The sequence below is a fragment of the Dama dama genome, chromosome 31, assembly GCF_033118175.1.
Source record: "Dama dama isolate Ldn47 chromosome 31, ASM3311817v1, whole genome shotgun sequence".
Classification (NCBI taxonomy): Eukaryota; Metazoa; Chordata; class Mammalia; order Artiodactyla; family Cervidae; genus Dama; species Dama dama.
In genome coordinates, this window is record NC_083711.1 from 21,152,196 (window position 1) to 21,174,487 (window position 22,292).

General features: G+C 35.1%; 1 protein-coding gene across 2 annotated transcripts in view; it reads right to left on the reverse strand.

Moving 5' to 3' along the window:
- NCAM2 (neural cell adhesion molecule 2) overlaps positions 1–22,292 on the reverse strand; it is a 550,011-nt gene that overhangs the window by 206,260 nt on the left and 321,459 nt on the right. For both annotated transcript variants that reach the window (XM_061134054.1, XM_061134055.1), the window contains exons 2-4: positions 12,831–12,905; positions 8,717–8,923; positions 6,399–6,542 (exon numbers count right to left, since the gene is read on the reverse strand). In XM_061134054.1, the coding sequence (XP_060990037.1) occupies positions 6,399–6,542; positions 8,717–8,923; positions 12,831–12,905 (426 nt within the window). The remainder of the gene's footprint in view (positions 1–6,398; positions 6,543–8,716; positions 8,924–12,830; positions 12,906–22,292) is intronic.

Below are 22,292 nucleotides of genomic sequence, written 5' to 3' on the forward strand. Positions count from 1 at the left end.
AGTCATGTATGGATGTGAGAGTTGAACCATAAAGAAAGCTGAGTGCCATAGAATTGATGCTTTTGAACTGTAGAGTTGGAGAAGACTCTTTGAGAGTCCCTTGGAATGCAATAAGATCAAACCGGTCAATCCTAAAGGAAATCAGTCCTGACTATTCACTGGAAGGACTGATGATGAAGCTAAAGCCCCAATACTTTGACTACCTGATGCAAAGAGCCTACTCATTAGAAAAGACCCTGATGCTGGGAAAGATTGAAGGCAGGAGAAGGGGATGACAGAGGATGAGATGGTTGGATGATATCACCGACTCGATGGACGTGAGTCTGAGTAAGCTCTGGAATTTGGTGATGGACAGGGAAGCCTGGCATGCTGCAGTCCATGTGGTCATAAAGAGTCAGACACGACTGAGTGACTGAACTGAACTGAACAAAAGATGTTTGAAGAAAGCACTACTTGAGTCATTCATGTGTAACTGGATATTGGGAGCATTTAACTATTAAAGACTATCTATTTATTTCATTTACAGTCATCCAAACATTCATTATTACAGAAAGGAAACAAAGGAAATCATAATACTCAATAAGGTGTCCGCTTTATGTTTCTTTAAGCAGGTTATTTTTTACAAGTCCCCTTTTCTTCTCATTCTATATTAACTGAATGGTTTGCCACATCTACTCTTATGCCTTCAATCAATATTTTGATGATTCACAATTTTTCTTCAAACCAGAGGATTCTTGTGATTCCAGAATTGTTTGAGTCATCTAGATATATACACTTAGAAGAGCTGTAAATAATTCAATTTCAGTATGTGTAAAATGTGGGTATCTCCACCTAAAATTACTCCCATCTCTGTCTTTAGAGGTCTTTATATTGAGCTAGATGCCCAAGGCAAATTCTTTAAATCTTCTTTGATTTCTCCAGTACCCTCAATCTGCATATCCACTTAAACTCATATCCTATCACTTCTCCCTTTATCACTTCTTAGTCTAAAGTTTCCTTTTCCCTCAGCAATTATTTCATTCAGATTTAAACAATTCTCATTGCCTGAAGCTTTGCCTTGAGTCTCATCCAATTCATTTTCCTCACTGAAGCACTAATGTCCTTCTCAATACATATTATTAGCTCATGTCACTGTCTTAAACCCTCTAGTGATGTCACCTTTGGATAAATTCTAAAAGCCTCAATAGAGATATGAAGGCCATGTTGAAATGGCTCAACCTTCTCTTGCAGATTCCTTTTCTATTAGTCTTTATTTACAAATCCTAGTTGTACTTATCTGTTATTATAAGTATTCTAGTTGTGCTTATTTGTAAAGTTTAATTATAATGAAACTTAATTCAGTTCTGGAACATGCCACTCATGCTTTCACCTCTGAGGCACTGCATATGGTATTCTCTCCATTTGAAAAGTCCCCACCAGTCTTTAGCTGGTTAATCCCTTTTCATCTTTAAAGGTTGCTTTTCACTGTGAGCAGGCATTTTGGATCCTTTCCTCTGCCCTAACTGATTCAAGTGCTCTTTCCTGATCATCCTCTATCACTGTACTTTCCTTATCATATACCTCAATAATCATGTTGTCACAATTTATCCACTGATACTTTTACTAGAGTATTAACATATTAAGGGCAATAGACTAGTTCATCTTTTTAACTATGAATCACCATCACTTAGCACAATAGATGAAACATAATAGGTGCAAAATAACTGTTGAATGACTTTTTATTAATATACTTGGAGTAGATTTCATATATTTTTTTTCTGAGCAAGATGATTTTATCCATAGCTTTTGATGCAAAAATGGTACTTCGTTAGAAAATGTTCAAAGCATTTAGGAAGTTTCAGAGATAGCTTTCAGAATGGCTAAGATTGAATGGGCAACTCTGATAGCATACCCTTCCATCAGGGTTGACACTAAAAGTCAAGATATTCAACTTTCTAACAAAATGTCACACTATCACTTTACTACCTAAATGCTTGGATTCTCTAACATATGGATTTCTTTTAATAAACAACATGGAACACCTTCACTTCAAGTAGTCTGTGGGAGTATTACTTCTGCATATTTGTCAAACAGCTGCTATCAAAAGCATGGTTAATAGATCAACATTTCCAAACCTTCATTGTTTCATATGGAGCCTTTAAACTTTATTCCTGTGCCATATTAAGGCTTCAGAAAGTTATCTGGACACACTGCATTATTCTAAATCCCCATATATGTTCCATTTATGATTATAAACCTAAATTTATTTCATTACTTTTAATAAAAGAATCATACACATATAAAAATCTGAAGAATATTACTTCTTATAAATTCACTATAAATGTAAAAATCGTTCAGTAATGAAGTATGTGGCAAGTTTCTTAAATATTAAAAGATTAGAAAAGTTTGTCCATCTTCACAATTCCCCTACATCCTTTATATCCCAAAGTAAAAACCAATTTTACAACTTAAAAAAAAAAATTGTACATTGCTTTCCATGAAACTCAGTGTTAAGTTTCTATGTTTAACTCACTCCTAAGAAATAACAGCTCAATGAGAAGGAACAAGAAAAGTAGACATTATTTACTGAGTATCTGATACAAAGTTAAGTATTTCTTCATTCACTTAACAAATATTTACATGTCTGTTTTATTTAAAATTCTAAACATTGTTCAAAATGCATATAATATGTATATGCATGAATATATATATATATGCATGTATATACTCATGGACCATAGAGAAGGTTGGGCACCAAAGAATTGATGCTTTCTAAGTGTGGTGCTGGAGAAGACTCTTAAGAGTCCCCTGGACAGCAAGGAGATCCAACCAGTCAATCCTACAAGAAATCAACCCTGAGTATTCATTAGAAGGACTGACGCTAAAGCAGAAGCTCCAATACTTTGACCACCTGATGCAGACAGCCAACTCATTGGAAAAGACCCTGATGCTGGGAAAGACTGAAGGCAGGAGGAGAAGGGGACAACAGAGGATGAGATGGTTGCATGGCATTACTGACTCAATGGACATGAGTTTCTGCAAAAGTCTGGGATAGAGTGAAGAACAGGGAAGTCTGGCATGTTGCAGTCCATGATGTTAAAAAGAATCAGACACGACTTAATGACTGAATAACAATGGTGGCTGATTCACACTGTATGTAAGGCAGAAACCAACATAATGTAAAGTTATTACCCTCCAATTAAAAGCTTTTGCACTACAAAGGAAACTATAAGTAAGGTGAAAAGACAGCCCTCAGATTGGGAGAAAATAATAGCAAATGAAGAAACAGACAAAGGATTAATCTCAAAAATATACAAGCAACTCCTGAAGCTCAATTCCAGAAAAATAAATGACCCAATCAAAAAATGGGCCAAAGAACTAAACAGACATTTCTCCAAAGAAGACATACAGATGGCTAACAAACACATGAAAAGATGCTCAACATCACTCATTATTAGAGAAATGCAAATCAAAACCACAATGAGGTACCATTACACGCCAGTCAGGATGGCTGCTATCCAAAAGTCTACAAGCAATAAATGGTGCAGAGGGTGTGGAGAAAAGGGAACCCTCTTACACTGTTGGTGGGAATGCAAACTAGTACAGCCGCTATGGAAAACAGTGTGGAGATTTCTTAAAAAACTGGAAATAGAACTGCCATATGACCCAGCAATCCCACTTCTGGGCATACACACTGAGGAAACCAGATCTGAAAGAGACACGTGCACCCCAATGTTCATCGCAGCACTATTTATAATAGCCAGGACATGGAAGCAACCTAGATGCCCATCAGCAGATGAATGGATAAGGAAGCTGTGGTACATATAAACTATGGAATATTACTCAGCCGTTAAAAAGAATTCATTTGAACCAGTCCTAATGAGATGGATGAAACTGGAGCCCCTTATACAGAGTGAAGTAAGCCAGAAAGATAAAGAACATTACAGCATACTAACACATATATATGAAATTTAGAAAGATGGTAACGATAACCCTATATGCAAAACAGAAAAAGAGACACAGAAATACAGAACAGATTTTTGAACTCTGTGGGAGAAGGCGAGGGTGGGATGTTTCGAAAGAACAGCATGTATACTATCTATGGTGAAACAGATCACCAGCCCAGGTGGGATGCATGAGACAAGTACTCGGGCCTGGTGCACTAGGAAGACCCAGAGGAATCGGGTGGAGAGGGAGGTGGGAGCGGGGATCGGGATGGGGAATACGTGTAAATCCATGGCTGATTAATATCAATGTATGACAAAACCCACTGAAATGTTGTGAAGTAATTAGCCTCCAACTAATAAAAAAAAAATTAAAAAAAAAAACTATTTCAAAAATTTTAAAAAAGGGAATGATAATTCATTATTTAAGATAAAGAATATGAATTAGGTACAGAGCACTTAGAAAAGCTATTCAAAGCTTTCAGTTCAGTCAGTTCATCCTCAATCCTGTCCAACTCTCTGCGACCCCAGGGACTGTAGCACACCAGGCCTCCCTGTCCATCACCAAGAGCCTATTCAAACTCATGTCCATCACGTAGATGATGCCATCCAACCATCTCATCCTCTGTTGTTCCCTTCTACTACCTCCTTCAATCCTTCCCAGCATCAGGGTCTTTTCTAATGAGTTGGTTCTTTGCATCAGGTGACCAAAGTATTGGAATTTCAGCTTCAGCATCAGTCCTTCCAATGAATATTCAGGACTGGTTTCCTTTAGGATCGACTGGTTGTATCTCCTTGCAGTCCAACGGACTCTCAAGAGTCTTCTCCAACACCACAGTTCAAAAGCCAAGGAAAGTGTAGAGCCATGATGGAATTCCAGCCTCACATTATTTCATCATGGAGTACTGGGAAAATGTATAAGCATAACATAGAAGCATCAGCCCTCCATCAGTAGTATACTTGACCATCAATCTTTGCTTTGAGGCTTTTCTTTTTTTGTGTATTAAAAAAAAAAAAAACCTCATTTTCAAAACCTTTTATAATTAAAATGTACCATATGAAAATATGTACACTTGAAGCCTAAGATTAAGTAATCTGAAAATGTTTAGATATTGTCATTTAACTGCTATAAAAGTATTGCTTTGTTTATTATTGAGGGAAAAAATGCAGAAAATATACAGTTTACTCATGCAGTTTCATTAGTAAAATCTAAAACAGTTATCTGAAAATGAAGCTATGTCTCATTGACTTATGACAATAGAAAAAACAGTTTTAGTCGGTAACTAACAAGCAGTGAAAATGCCACATCTAGAAAAAATTTCTAAAATTAAAAAATAAAATTGACTATAGTGATCATGAAATATTCTCTGTACATATTCAAAAACAGAAACTATCTAGTTTCTCTCCTTTATGCTGTAGAAGTTTCATTTCTTAGAAACATAAAACAAAATCATCCAAGATAGTAAGTACTGAATATTTTAAAAGATTCAATTATTTTGTACCTCTGCAATGCAGGTGCAATGAAAAATATTCTAAATTGAAAATACTCCCAATTCACAATGGTAAAATAGCATAATGTAAGCAAATTATGCATTCAATTTCAGATGTCATACTATTCTGGAGTTTTAGCTCGGTCTGAATCAAAATCATGAGGACAATTGGAATGAATGTACTTTTCTTACAATTATCCACATGCATCTTACTATAATATTTAAAATATGTAGGTATCTTTGAAAGAACAGTGCCAGAAAAACTAATAGGGCCCATTTAGATATATTGTCAGCTTACATATAATAAGCCTGTAGGATCAAGTCTGAATTATAAAATGTAGAATTTCAGTAGATCAGGATAAATTCCTTTATTTATTCAGTATCCTTGAACTTGGCCTTTCCTGGTGGTTCAGATGGTAAAGAATCTGTCTGCAATGTAGGAGATCCCTGTTCAATCGAGGAAGATCCTCACCCAGGGAATGGCAACCCACTACCTAGTATTCTTGCCTGGAGAATTCCATGGATGGAGAAGCCTAGCAGGCTACAGTCCATGGGTCACACACAAAGAGTTGGACACAACTGAGCGACTATCACTTTCACATTCTTGAACTGTTTGTAATGTAAATTTTTCTTGACTAGAGCAGGGGTCAGGAAACTTTTTCTGTCATCTCCAGAAAGTAACCATTGCAGGCCAAACCATCTGTGTCACAGTTGCTCAACTTTGTTCCAAGGTAGCCACAGACCATATGTAACCACTGGGTTTGGCTGCATCTGCATAACACCTTAATAAAACAGCAGAGGGGCTGAATTGAGCCTAGGGCCACAGTTTGCCAACCCCTAGTTTAGAGCTCTGATGTTCCCTAAACAGTTGTTTGATACTTGGGGTCAATCCAATTGCTATATTTACTCAGGCAGATTCAGTCTTCTTAAAGAAAATTGCAATATTGTTAGAACATATAACTTAGGGAGTTACCAAAATACTAACTGTCGGATATAGCGGTGACTTCCTCATTATGATACAACCAGCTGACGACAGGTGCGGGTGAGCTGCTGACTCGGCAAACCACTTCTGCATTCTCCCCTTGTTTGAACTCTTGAGGAGATACCACTTCTCTGAAAGTGAGTTTTTCTGTATAAGAGATTAAAACAAACCAAAGAAGTATTATTGCTCATTCCCCTCAATAACATATTTCAGAACCCTTGTTTATGGGTGCTGTAATAAAATAATTAGGTAAATCTAGATCGTTTAAAACTTTACCAGACCATCTAATTCTCCTACCTGATAAATCCCTGCCTCACTGAGAATAAAATCCAAAGTCTTTACAGTGCTATACAAGGTCCTATATGAACTGGAGTCTATCTCACAGTTTTTGGTCCCGATTTTTCTTCTCTCCTCCTAATCTCTACTCCAGGCAGTTCCCTGACACTCCAGATTTGTTCTCACTCTGGGGCATTTGCACTCTCTTAAATTTCATCACATTTTTGCCCAGTCTCCACATGCAAAAGAGTCATCACCCTCTATTTCTAAACTACTTAATTTCTTCCCTATAGGACTCTATAGCATATATATCTAGCATTTATACACTAGTTTTATGTTACTTTTTGTCTTCCATTTCTACCTACTAAAATGTTAGCAACAAGTGGTCAATGACATTTTCGGTTTTAGTTACTAATGAGTCTTTAGGAGTTAGAATATTGTCTGCTGCATAGTAGACATCCATAAGTGTATCAAATGAATGCACAGATGTGGATATTTATGTTTAATGAGAAATTTTCACAAAAGTAATTCACTGTTCTTGCTAAGAAAAAAAAAATTACCTTTACAAATAAACCACCAGGAATATTCCTTTGCATCATTTCAAATGACACTTCTTTCCAGATACTAGTCTATGAAATGAGGTTTTCAATTTAGTTTTTTGTAATTAATGAAATTAGTACAGCAAATGGGCATATCAAGAAGTAAAACATCCTTCTTTGATGAGTTTAGAAACTAAGAGGAGGGAAAAAAGGTCAAATCAGGACAAATGAGGACAACAACAGATTGTCGTTCCAACGACAATGTTCCAACAGACTGTCATCATCTTAAGAGGAAGTATTGCTATAACACTCTTTTGACCCTTCTTTCAACACAGCTGTAAGGAAGACATGACTTACAAGCATTCTAAAACTTTTATAGTTTTTCACTGGTATAAATGCTAACTACCACAAATTAATTGCAAGGTAATATTTTAGGCACATTGTGCATGAATTAATGTAGTCTTCAAAGCAACTCTACATATGATGTAAGTACTACTATTATACCCATTTTATAAATGGAAATTGAAAACAGAGAGGGTACCCAGTTGCTCAGGACCACAGAAGTAAGTGATGGAACCTGGTTTCAAAACCAGGGAATCAATGAGCTTCAGTTTTCCTAAACAGGTTAAGGATTCCTAAAAGTAGGAATGAGGAATTAATCAATTTCAAGTCATAAAATGAACTGTAAGTGTAGAAAACCTTAATGAAAACACCTGGAGCTAAGAATCTGGCTAGAAATAATTCTTCTTTATATGAGTTTTCAACTTTTTCTCTCTCAAAAGTCTGTCAACTGATCCTTCCCCAATTCTCATTCTAGACTGGTCACCGCTGTCACACAGGTAATTTTCTCTAGTCATGGACTTTTAAAGTGAAAAATAGCATTTCCGATAAGTTCTGTAACACTAAATATACTGTTATCTATTACCCAACAGATTCTTAATGGCATCAGAAAACTAAAACATTTTCATCTATATTATTTACCCAATAGAATTGGCTTCATCTATATACTTATAACCCACTTTAGCCTATTATCTATCTTATTTTAGAGATGTATTATGGTAAAATGTAAATAAGCTGATATCTGTAAAAGTCTTATTATTACATTGTCCAGCAAAAAGTTAGGAGAAGGCAATGGCACCTCACTCCAGTACTCTTGCCTGGAACATCCCATGGACAGAGGAGCCTGGTGGGCTACAGTCCATGGGGTCGCTAAGAGTCGGACACGACTGAGCGACTTCACTTTCACTTCTCACTTTCATGCATTGGAGAAGGAAATGGCAACCCACTCCAGTGTTCTTGCCTGGAAAACCCCAGGGACGGTGGAGCCTGATGGGCTGCCATCTATGGGGTCGCACAGAGTTGGACATGACTGGAGTGACTTAGCAGCAGCAGCAGCACAAAGTTAGTTCTCAATGAGTACTAGCTTCTATTGTTAAGTGCATTTGAATTTGAATTTTTTATAAGAATGTATAATTTCAATCAATAAAACATAAATACATGACTTACGGTAAATTTCCAAAACGACTGTAGCTTCTTGTGTCTGTCCTTTGGCATCTGTTGCTTGGCAACGATATATCCCTGCATCTTCTATATTTGCGTTGTAGATGGTTAATCTTGATCTAATACCTTCCTTTTGCACTGATACCCTCTGTGTTGAAATTATCTTCTCCCCTTGAGGATTATACCAATCTATACTCTCAGGTTCACCAATTGCTGCAGAGAGCCATAGAAAAGAAATGTTTGAAAATATGTTTCAAGTGTTTGTTTTGATATTGGCATTTACTATTATGTAACAAGTTTAACAATTTAGAAAAAAATGTAAACAGAAGACTGAAAATCTTACAAAATTGAAAGTAAACACAAATGCTAGCACACATGTTCATCCTTATTTATCCAACACTGAGGATTAAATCTAGTCTGAGTAAGGAAAATCCATAGCAAATGGGTTTTCCAGTATGGTTTTTAAGCTATGATAGAGTAAACGTTGGGGGTTCCCAGATGGCTCAGTGCTAAAGAATCCACCTGCAATGCAGGAGTCGAGGGTTCAATCTCTGGGTCAGGAAGATTCCCTGGAAGAGGGCATGGCAACCCACTCCAGTATTCTTGCCTGGAGAATCCCACGGACAGAGAAGCCTGGCAGGCTACAGTCCATAGGGTTGCAAACAGGCGGACACTACTGAAGCGACTTAGCATATACGTAGTGTAAACTTTACCACAGTGATCTGTGGATTATTATTATTATACCTAAGTACTGAAACTGGTTTGGCAAATGAGTCCAAAATGCATTCCACTTGATAGACATGTGTGTGCCTGTTTGCGTCTGACTGTTTAAGACCGCATGGACTGTAGCCCACCAGGCTCCTCTGTCTATGGTATTTCCCAGGCAAGAATAATGGAGTGGGTTGCCATTTCCTTCTCCAGGGGTCCTTCCCAACCCAGTAACTGAACCCACATCTCCTGTGTCTCCTTCATTGGCAGGCGGATTGTTTACCCACTGAGCCATCTCCAGTAGACATAATCTAAATTGAAACACGATTATGCACATACTTTCATATGCTCAATTCTTTCTGATAGAGTCAGGAAATAGCACTTTCCCCACCATACAGCAGAGCTCATAAAAATGTAAATCTTCTATAAAATAAACTTTGGCTTTTGTTAACAGAATTTTGAATTAATCTCTCAAGTTGTTAAACTTGTATAGATAAGGCCAATGACTATTTATCAAATGAATCCCTAATCTTCTCTTTTCCCAGCTGAAATGAGTAGTTTCATCAGTTGATTCTAAAACTGTTAACTATTTAATCATATGATAATTAGAATGTATTGAAACGATACTTATGGTGGTAGGCAATTACAGCCAAATCATTACAGGGTAAACATTTATTTAAGTTTTCCAATTCAGAATCTAGGTTATTATCCTCTTCGTAAAAGCTGAAGCTTCCCATGTTTACTTTTAGACACCAAAAGGATGTATTTCACCTAATTGCTTGTGAGATAATTTGTGGAAGCAGCATGCACTATTAACTCAAAAGTATTGGGGAAAAATGCATAAAGTTAACTAACATCTTTTGGGACCTTTTTGAAGAAAATTGTTCCCTCTCATTCTCTTTTTCCCCAACAAATGGCTTTAGAAACAAATTATCTTCCTTCCTATATCTAAAATTAGACATGATGAAGAAAAAAGTATGAAAGAATTTTAGTTAACTCGTGAATGATCTTAGTTATGTTGTATTTAGTTTTTCTAAACAGAACCATAAAACCGTAGTAGTTACAGGGTAACTCATTTGGGGGAGGTATTTGTTTTAATTCCCTCTTCTTCCATCACGAAGTTACAGAGGAATCCTTTAAATGTGCATTACTTTAAATTTGAGAAATACAAAATCCTCATTTTATACAGTAAATTATATAGGATATCTCTGTGAAATATTTTGGACATTTTCATTCTTAATGATACGGAAAAAAATTCATTATCGTGGAGAGTTTATTCTGGATTTTCATAGCGCAATCGTAATTCTTTCTTTTTAGGGCAAATCCGATAAATAGTAATTTCCAATAAAAATGTCCATGTTATATTGCTGATAATACTGGGCTAATGGGAAAATTAACAAGCAGAACTAAATGCATTTTCCTGAAAAGGTAATATAAAAATTCATACATGTGTCACATGTGTGCTTATATCTGTGAGGATATGACTGAGCTCAGCTGAGTCTTGGGACCTGGGACCCTTTCACTGAAATGCTTGCATCTGAGAAAACATCTCCTGGAACAACAGAATACAAAGAAACTATAAGGGACTAAAAATAACTACAAGCATGTGCAGTTGCAGCAAATTGGGAATAACAAGATGCATAAAGGCCAAAATCCAACTGTTACTTTTGAGGGAGCAAAAGCAGGGTCCTACACCGGACCCCTGCATAGCGTACCATCTAGGCTACCTCTCCACAGAGACCCAGTGATTCACACCTACCCTCAAACCTTTTAAAGGACCAGATCACCCCACCTCAGACAGCAAGCAAGGAAACCTATCACTCGTTTTCATATGCTAGTATATAGCAGAACTCGGGATAAAGCCCTGTCTGAATTTCTCATCTGGCCTCTTACCAGTTTCTATTGATTAAAGAGTCAAAAACCCAGTTCTGTAACATGACCACCTTCTAGTTCAATCTGAATACATACTTATTTTATTGAGTTTTAGATGTCTCAGTTCAGGAAATTTTAGAAGCATATCAACATATCACCACTGTGATAGAAAAATATATACAAGTGTTCTGATTTGTATAGGTTTCCCACGTATTCATTTTTAGATTTTTGCTTTACTACTGTATTTAAGATAAATAAGGCTTCTTCCAGGACAACAGTACAACTCTTGGTTAATTGTCTTTATATAAAAGGAAAAAGAACGCTTTATTATTTTGCCTATTACTAAGAGCCAAACAGTACCACTAGATGATGTTAATTCATATTCTTAAATGATGTGTTAATTTAATCTATGAATTATCTACAGAGGTAATACATCATATATATATATTATAAAGATAATGCAAATCCAAGAATATAGTACAATTTGATTTTATTTTCAAATTCATTTTTTTTAAACAATTTCCTTTTTCTGTGATTTTGTGATACAGTTGAGCTGGTTGTGTGCATGTGTGCAATTGTGCATATAAAGTATGGATAAAGGTTAGAAACAAAGAGTTATATTTTTATGCCAAAGCTGTGCTGACATTAAAAAAAGTACTGAACTAATCTCTCCCCTGCTCTCTGTCTTCCCATTTGCAAATGTACAACAACACACATCAACAGACCTATCAATTCAGACCTTTAAGAAGGCAAATATATGAAGAATCATGGCCTTTATTTTAGAGGTTCATATGATTTGATATGATTTTTAGATACATTGTTATAATTGTTTCTCTTTTTATTAGTTGCAGTAATGATTTACATAAGTCATGCTATTCTCAAGACAACTTTTATAATGCACTTTATGTCAGAAATACGTATTTAATCCAGTTTCGAATTGCTAAAGTATAATCATGAAAGAAAACAATTTTAAAATATATTAAAACAAGTTGGCACTAAATGAATATTTTAAAACTTTATATATGAAGTCCTTTATGCATGAAAATTAATATTATGAACCTAAATAGCAGTAGAATGTGTTCATTTGCGAGTTTTACATATTGAATAAAAATTTGTTGCTTAGGTAGAACCATATAATGTCCCATAGGCATTATGATATATGATATTTCTAAACAAAATGATTCAATTATAACATAAATTTATTCTCATATTACTAGAGGGAAATATTTAAATTTATTTAAAAGTTATCATTCATACATTTATTTTCTAAGTTGTCTTCAAAATATATAATCTAGTTTGTTTGACAGTCAAGATTAGTAACTAGAAAGTAATAAATACAATTCATAGTGCTTAATATGCAAAATGAAAAAAACATATGTGAAATGAGCTTATTACTACTTTTCCAATCATTATAAGTCCAATGATAATATACAGTTTTATTTCTAGAGAACTGATATTTTAGCTATGAAATTACTCATTATATATATAACTAACTGAAGAATGAAACAAACTATCTGAAAATATTTGTAGAGATACATACCTGTACATGTGAAGAATTTAGATTCACCCACACTAAGCTCTACTTTGCTAAGTGAAATTGTCACTTGAAGAAGAGCTGAAAGAAAATATTTGAGTAAAATTAATTTTGCTTTTAAACATGAATGCTAAAATATTAACACATCGTGTCTATATCACATGATCTAAACAGCAATTATTTATCCTCTTATGCTTTTATTACCTGGAAAGAGAAATGAAAGTTTTACAAATTACAACCTAACAAATTATATCCATTATATCATTATGCACTTTACAACCAGGGTGTATTCAAAAAGACATATTCAAGCTCTGTTGAAATTTTGAGAAAATTCATACTCAGACAACTGTTCCATATTCACAGGCTAGGCCTTATGTGTGCTACCAGATTGGGCAACAGCTACAGAAAATTTTTGCTCAAAATTTGGAAAGTTGCTTAAAAAGAGTACACCCTACACTACTATTACAATAATTAAAACTTTAAGTTAAGTACTTTTTGACTACCTACTAAAATATTTCCATGAAAGAAGACAAACATGCAGAAGAGAGGGGATACTACATAAAGAGAGGGGAATAAACTTTTTCCTTTTTTATTTTTCACAAAATAAATAAGCTAACTGAAATAACCAGAAAATGGCAATAAAATAGAGAAGATATTCAAAAAGTTTATTGTCAGATTTGGAATAAAACAGCTGAATCTTCTAACATCAGAAGATAATTAAAATTATGCTTTAACATAAATTAAAAGCTTTATATTTCTAATAATATGATACACAAGACAGTGTGACCATGCCCTAAAACACTGTTCCACCATTCTTTGCTCCCAGAAATGCATAGCTAACCATTTCAGAAAAAATAACTGACTCCAAAAAGACCCTGATGCTGGGAAAGATTGAAGGCAGGAGGAGAAGCGGGTGACAGAGGATGAGATGGTTGGATGGCATCACTGACTGGATGGACATGAGTTTGGACAAGCTCCAGCAGTTGGTGATGGACAGGGAAGCCTAGTGTGCTGCAGTCCATGGGGTCCCAAAGAGTCAGACACGACTGAGCGACTGAACTGAACCTTTTCAGGAAAGTAATGGTTCTTCAGGGGAAAAAAAAAAAAAAGAAAAATCTGAAAATTAGCGTACAAGCCTACATTGGGAATTTGTGGATCACAGTAACTGAAAGGCTCAAAGATTGCAGAGGATGGATTCAAGTTTGCTGAGAAGAGGGGATGCTAAAGAACATCACCAAACACTGGACCAGAATAAGATTCACCCTTAGTGTTAAGAAAGGTATAGAATAAATTAGCCCACTGGCAAAAGGGAATGACAAGGATATTTGGCTCTTCTGGCCTGTATAAAGGAAAAATGTTTCTCCTTAAAGAGGTTAACCATGGTTCTACCATATCCTAGATTTGGAATTTTGAAACTGTAAATATATGTTCTTTGGGAAACCCCAAGCTGAAAATAAACTTATAAAGCTATTTCACATGTAGTGCTCACAGCTACATGGCAGAAGCAAACACAAAATCCCTTCATAATCGGTCCCGACTACACAAGATTTTCATAAATGGACCTCTATTCAACCTTAATTCAAACTATGACATTAAAAAATACATGGTGAAATAAGGTACTGTGAGCATGAATTAGTTGAAATAACCTAGAAGAGAAATATACCCATGAAATTTCAAAAAAATAAATTAGACTAAGGATGTAACTAACATACCTATGTTGACAATGTTTAAAGAAACAAAATGTGAAATCAAAAATATAAGAAAGGGAGAAAATATTTACCAACCAAAACTTGTCATACATGTTATTTAAACTCTTTAAAATAATTCCTTGTATGTTCCATACTTGATTGATGAATCCTTTTTCTGGAAACCTCCCTGAGAAATAGGATGGGCTACATAGCTCTCTTCTCTCCTGTCAGTCTTGGTCCTTTTTTATTAATAATTTCATCAATACTCAGAGAGTACTTATATGATAGGGGCTCAAAAAGTGTTCTAGTAAGTCTAATATTTCAGAGAGAAGCATGTTAAGAAGAACAAAGAATTAGAATAGGAAGAAAATTAGAAGAACCAAGGAAGTGTGTTAGTCATTCAGTCAAGTCTGACTCTTTGTGACCCTGTGAACTGTAGCTGGCCAGGTTCCTCTGTCCATGGGATTTCCCAGGCAAGTATACTGGAGTGGCATTTCCCTCCTCAAGGGATCTTTCGAACCCACTGTTCGAACACAGGTCTCCCGCATTGCAGGTGGATACTCTACTGTCTGAGCAACCAGATAAGCCCCAAATGAAGGAACAAGAGAGTATCTATTATAAACATTGTCAATTCTAGTGAGAATTGACAGAAGAGGACTTTTTCTTTGGAGAAGTAACTAATCCCCAATGGGGACAATAGAATCAAACTGTAGACAAAGTCAAGGAATTTGAGATTGGCCTCTTAAGAAATTATATCTGTAGAGATGTGTAGAGTTTGAGGGGATCCACAATTCTGGACATGGGACTTTACAAACTGGGAAAGGTTTACTCATACTTATGGACAGAGGGACAGACGCAGAAAAGTGATATGGTTGGAAGAAAGAAGGGAATTGTGATTTTTTTATTCTCTTTTCACTACTTATACTTTCTCCTTTAAGATATCATCTTATTTCATGACATCAATTGCCTTTTCTCTTTGGTTCTCCAGTCTATGCTTGCCCATAGTTGAATCCTACAATTTCTAATTCTCAACTCACGTTCAGTTGAATAGCATATTTTAATTTCAAATTCTCCATGTTCAAAATGAACACTTAACCCTTGCATCAAAAATTGCTAACTCTTTACTATTCAGTTTTTGGTCATCACCAATCAATTGTAAAGTCCTGGATATATGACTTCTGAAATATTACTTGTATGCATTTTTGTTTATTTCCAACACTGTTTTCCTAATACATGCACTCACTTATTTGTAACCTGAGATATTTCTTCTAAGCTGAGAGAGTGATGTATCAAATTCTGTATTTCTTTTTCTGACTTATATCTTTTCAATGTTTCTTCCCATGAGAATATTTCTCAGGTTGCTGCAAGCGTACATTTCAAAAACTGTTTAATTTCACCTGCCTACTCAAAAATCTCCAAAGTGCATTTGTTTTATTCAGTTAATAAGTTATCATGTACATTTTAATGGAAAAAAAACTAACTTTTCCAAGTTTATTTCCAATTGTTCCTCAATACTTTTGCAGCTGTAGACAACTACAGTTAATCATCCTCCACTTCCCCACTGACTCACACTTGCTCACCAGTGTGCTTTTGTGCAAACTATTTCCTTTGCCATCTCCCTTTCTCTAATCCTCCACATGGCTGGCTATATTCTATCTTCAAAATAAAACTAAAATATCAATAACTTTTCAAAATATTCTTGGATAGTTCCATTTATAACATCAACAAATAAATGTCTTTGATCCCGAGGCATGTTCACTAAATAAGTAAAATATATATTGTTAATAATGATATTCACTTCTCTAGTATGTGTGTTAATTGCTCAGTTGTGTCTGACTCTTTGTAACCTCAAGGATTGTAGCCAGCCAGGCTACTCTGTCCATGGAAGAATACTGGATTGGGTTGCCATTTCCTCCTCCAGGGGATCTTCCCAACCCAGGGATCAAACCCCCAACTCCTGTGTCTCTTGCATTGCAGGCAGATTCTTTACTGACTGAGCCATCAAGGAATCCTTCTCTACTATATTTAAATGCAAATTTCTAGAAGGGAAAGCTCATCACCCTCACTTCTATTTCTCCTAAACTGATAATATATATAAATGCATGGCAGAATAATGAAAAAACACTTTTCCAAGAGTTTATCATACACTGGGTACAGAACACTGACAGTACTGGCAATATAAAATTTTGGAATCACTTCACCGACTTAAATTCAGTTTAAAGATAGAACTTTTGAGAAATGTCTGCCAATTATTACTTAAGCAATTCCCAGTTTGACCTTTGGAGTTTACAGAAAAGACAAACCTTGAAAGATGCAGCCATTTTAAAACTCAAACACATGCAGGCATTTTAAAAGTTCTGAACAATTTTACACAGATTTGCTAATGGGTATAATAAATAACATATTCATTGCAATAAAATGAAATTAATCTTGAAATTGATTACTTAATTTATATTAAAACACTTGGTTAATTTTCACTCCATACAAACTATCAATTCATCCATTACTCAAGACCATATTTTTATGGATATTTTGATGACTGGGCACATAGGCTATAAATCAGGGATTAAAAGTATATAATAAAAAGACAACACATAATTCTCTAGTTTAATACATATCTAATACATCTCTAGTTTAATACATTTCCCAAAGACTAGATTTACTCTAATTGACCCCCACAGATACATTAAAACATGTGCAGACTAGGAATAAACTTGAAGAACTAAAATTTAAGGTCATGCCTTAATCATCGCTCTAGAGATTTAATATCATTTTTGGTGACCATTCTTGACCGATGGTTACCTCCCCCAGAGGAAGATACATATGGTACAAAATGAACTCTCCCAGAGTCTTTGCACCTAAATGCCAGAAGAAAATGAAATAATCTTCTAATGACAATGTTGTGTTGAGAGAAAATTGGGCAGGATTGATATATTTATATCTATCCAGTTAACTTTGCCTTTGTTTCTGATATTTCAATTTAGGCACTAAAAATAAATAAATAAATAGTGAGAGTGGACAGTGAAATGGGGCCTTTATGTCATTCAAAAAAAATATATATATATAAAATATTTAAAATTTAAATATCTGTTTAGAGTTGGGTGAAATTTGAGTAATAAAATGGCATTCACTGATGCTGAAAAATCCAATCTTGATATTTTACTCTTATTATGTATTGGGAATAGATGTAATACCTTTGAAGAAACTGAGAAGGATACAATGTCACGTAGATTGATTCATTTGACATAAGCAACATTATTGATTAAATGATAGAATTACTTAAAAACCAATCAATCAATCATAATTTTGTATTAAAATTGGTATTGGATAGTCAAAATGTCAGTATCTTCACATGAGAGTCTCATTTATTTATTTATTTTCTCATTTATTTTTATTAGTTGGAGGCTAATTACTTTACAGTATTGTAGTGGTTTTTGCCCTACACTGACATGAATCAGCCATGGATTTACATGTGTTCCCCATCCTGATCCCCCCTCCCACCTCCCTCCCCATCCCATCCCTCTGGGTCATCCCAGTGCACCAGCCCCGAGCACTTGCCTCATGCATCCATCCTGGACTGGTGATCTGTTTCACACTTGATAATATACATGTTTCGATGCTATTCTCTCAGATCATCCCACCCTCGCCTTCTCCCAGAGTCCAAAAGTTACCAATACAGTATACTAATGCATATATATGGAATTTAGAAAGATGGTAACAATAACTCTGTGTGCAAGACAGAAAAAGAGACACAGATGTATAGAGAATCTTATTTAAAGTAAGAAAACATTTTACACTCACAGCCTGAAGAATGCATTCATGATAAATACGTCTTTTTTGAACTACCCTCAAATAAAGAAATGCAGTACTATCTTAAATGTAGAATTGGGTAAACTAAAATTATTTACCAAAATCAGTAAGTATTTATTGAATACATGCATCTTGAAAATCACTCTTTTAAGATGCTATCGTACAGAAAATAATGTCATAGTTTCTAATGTCAAAGTATTTCTACTTTATTTGGTAAGGCAAAAATACTGCATAAAAAGAAGAATGATAAAACAAGATGTGTATCAATTATGGCCATTATGACATTTATGGTCAAGAAGGCTGCATAGAGGACAATAAAACATGGGGGGGAAAAGCTGGAGTAGATATTGTAATAGAAGGACAGAAAGAGGATAGCCAATCCAAGTAAGAAATACATGTTGGTGGACATTCCAGTTAAGGCAAAAATGTTCAAGGAATATTCAGGGAATAATTGTTGTTGTTGTTCAATCACTAAGTTGCGTCCCACTTTTTGCGACCCTATGGACTGCAGCATACCAGGCTTCCCTGTCCTTCACTATTGCCTGGCTGTTGCTGTTAAGTCACTTTAGTCGTGTCTGACTCTGTGACCCCATAGACAGCAGCCCACCAGGCTCCCCCGTCCCTGGGATTCTCCAGGCAAGAACACTGGAGTGGGTTGCCATTTCTTTCTCCAATGAATGAAAGTGAGAAGTGAAGGTGAAGTCGCTCAGTCGTGTCCAACTCTTAGCGACCCCATGGACTGCAGACTACCAGGCTCCTCCATCCATGGGATATTCCAGGCAAGAGTACTGGAGTGGAGTGCCATTGCCTTCTCCACACTATTTCCTGGAATTTGTTCAAATTCATTTCCATTGATTTGGAGACGCTATCCAAACATCTCATCTTCTGTTGCCTCCTTCTCCTCTTGCCCTAAATCTTTCCCAGCATCAGTGTCTTTCCCAATAGTAGATCAATATGGATAAAGTTGATCTCATGTAGAATTAGGGTCATATATTATAATTGGAGAAATAGTTTTGAAAGTACATTGGAGGATCTCAAAAGTCACGGTAAAATTTCTGGACTTATATTTTTGTCATTATTTGTAAATAGAAACAAAATTGGCATTTAGTAGAGATTAGTCAGAAGATAGAATAACTGACAACTGAATTTCAGGGAAAAGCCCTTTAGGGTATATTATGATGAGTATTGGGTTGGCTGTCGGCAAAGAACATAGAAAGGTAGTAAAGGGTGGAACAGCAACAAAGAAGTCAAAATAAGAATTACCTCTGGATCAACTAGAACATTACTGAAAATGGGAAAAAGTAAAAAATGTTAAGGTTTTCTACTTCAGTGAAACCAGCATCAACAACATAAAAAACAATTTCATGAGAAGAACTAATGGGGGGAAAATATGGAGAAATAATTTTTATCAAAAATGAAAATTACTACTCAAAACAGAACCTAAACAACATTGTAACAAAAATTACTGCTATCATAGCAAAGTTTAATATTTGCAATTTAAAGAAGCATGCAGATTAAACAGCAGATATTCAAAGGAGATTTTCTTAATTTACAGAAGTAAAATATAATGAAGTCATTGGCATTTCTAGGATCCATCTAGGGACCAAGAGAGCCTGTTGCAATTTGATATAATATTTAACAGTGACATTTAAAATGGTCAGTTTATCACTTGCAGAAATTTTAAAACTGACAATTTAATTACTCTCCCACATGTCTGATACAAAGCACAGTTGGATTCACTCAAAATTCTAACAGACAGGTACAGATAAATTAAGGCACTGATTTATCTTGGTAGGATGACTTGTATCATTTATCAAGCAAGCAATTTTTTCCCCAGGCTTTCACATCAAGGGGCTTCCCTCATAGCTCAATTGGTAAAGAATCCGCCTGCAATGCGGGATACCCTGGTTCGATTCCTGGGTCGGGAAGATCCGCTGGAGAAGGAATAGGCTATCCATTCCAGTATTCCTGGGCTTCCCTTGTGGCTTAGCTGGTAAGAATCTGCCTGCAATGTGGGAAACCTGGATTCAGTCCCTGGGTTGGGAGGATCCCCTGGGAAAGGGAAAGGCTACCCACTCCAGTATTCTGGCCTGGAGAATCCATGAATTCTATAGCCCATGGAGTAGCAGAGAGTCAGACACAACTGAGTGACTTTCGCTTTCACTTTCCACATCAAGGGAGTTAACAGAACTAAGATATCTGGTAACTACAAAACCTTTCAAGGAGTCTTATTCATGGAAGGATCTTTAAAATTATTGATTATATCGAATGAATATGATTTCCTCGTTTTTTTCATTGAAAACATTTTTAAATTGTACCCACTTTGAGCATTATGCCTGTAACTTGTTATTCACTTTTTATTATTGAATTTTCATGTCAATATATTAAAGCCATCTAAGCATGATCTAGTTGATTCACTTAAATTACTACAATGTTTGTGAAAACTCAGAACCTTTGGAACACTTAAAAGAGAAATATTCTATCATCAAACATTTTAGGAATTTTGATGGCTGTGAACATATGATCAAAACTATTTTTTTAAATAAATGTTTTCACCTAAGTTTATCAAGACAAAGGTAAACATTTTAGTGTAATTCCTTTCCATCACTGTGCTTTTTGCATATTTGAGCTCATCTGTCTTCAATATTCCCATATTCATTTAGAAAAATATCTCAGTTGTTAGATCTTGTGGGTCCTTTTAAGAGCAACTGGTGAAACTGCTTAATGATTCTTTTTCTATTGACTTCTTCCTGTTAAGCTATAGACAGTTTCCATTCTAAAAAAATAAATAATGAAAAAGAAAATAAGACAGTCAAATAATATAAAAAGAAAGCCTTTCTTGTCTCTCAGATTACTATTTATATTAGCTGGAGGCTAATTACTTTACAATATTGTAGTGGTTTTTGCCATACATTGATATGAATCAGCCATGGATTTACATGTGTTCCCCATCCTGAGCCCCCCTTCTTCCTCCCTCCCCATCCCATCCCTCTGGGTCATCCTAGTAGGGAAAAAAGAAAATAAAAAAATAAAGAAGAACACTCCAGGTCCCCATTTTTTATTCTAAGACAAGTTACTTTTTACTTTATATTCAACTAATAAGTTTGCTGTTCCTAAGGTCAACCACAAACTTCTAATTTGCAAATCCAATAACAATTTTCAGATTTCATTTTTTATTTGATTTAATAAAAGATGAGATACTGCTGACTGTGTGGTTTTTTATCTGTCCTATTTTTTGATCCCTAATTCTTGGCTCACTTTACTGATTATGGTACTTTTATTTCAGTCTTTTTGGTTATTACACTGCTTTTTACCATATATGCCTTAAGTATTTGGTTTCTTAGTTATATCTTTCTTATTTTATTTTCTTGGAATTTTGTATACCTTCATTCTACTGTGAGTATATTGTTTACTATGTATGGAGCACTGGTTTAAGCAGTGTACCTAAAATACCTCATTTAATCCTTAAACAGTTCTATTAAGTTGATATTTCATTCCTATTATAAGCTGAGGCAAAGGATGGTGACATGGCTTACTAAAGGTCACTCATCCAATACATATGGTGAAGTCAGATTTGAATCTAGTGTCTGTGATCTTAACTACATCCTATACCTTTCATATATTTAAAAAAAAAAAAAATGCCCGGTATAATTTAGCCTATTATAAGCCCTCAAACAAAAATCAGCTTCTTTCCTCCCACCATTCTGTCTTTCATATATTGATTATAGATAGAATTTGTATGTATATGTACTATCTTCTCATTATCATTTTAAGGTATAGAAACACATTTCCTAATAACCATTATACTTCTTTACTTAAAAAAAAAAAAACATATTTCTCAAAGGAAGCATATTAATCTCAGGATATGCTGTCTTATCTCATACTTTATCTCTACTGTAAAGTTTTGCTATTTTTATCTATTGAATCTATCTACTGAAGACTCTCAAGAGTCTTCTCCAACACCACAGTT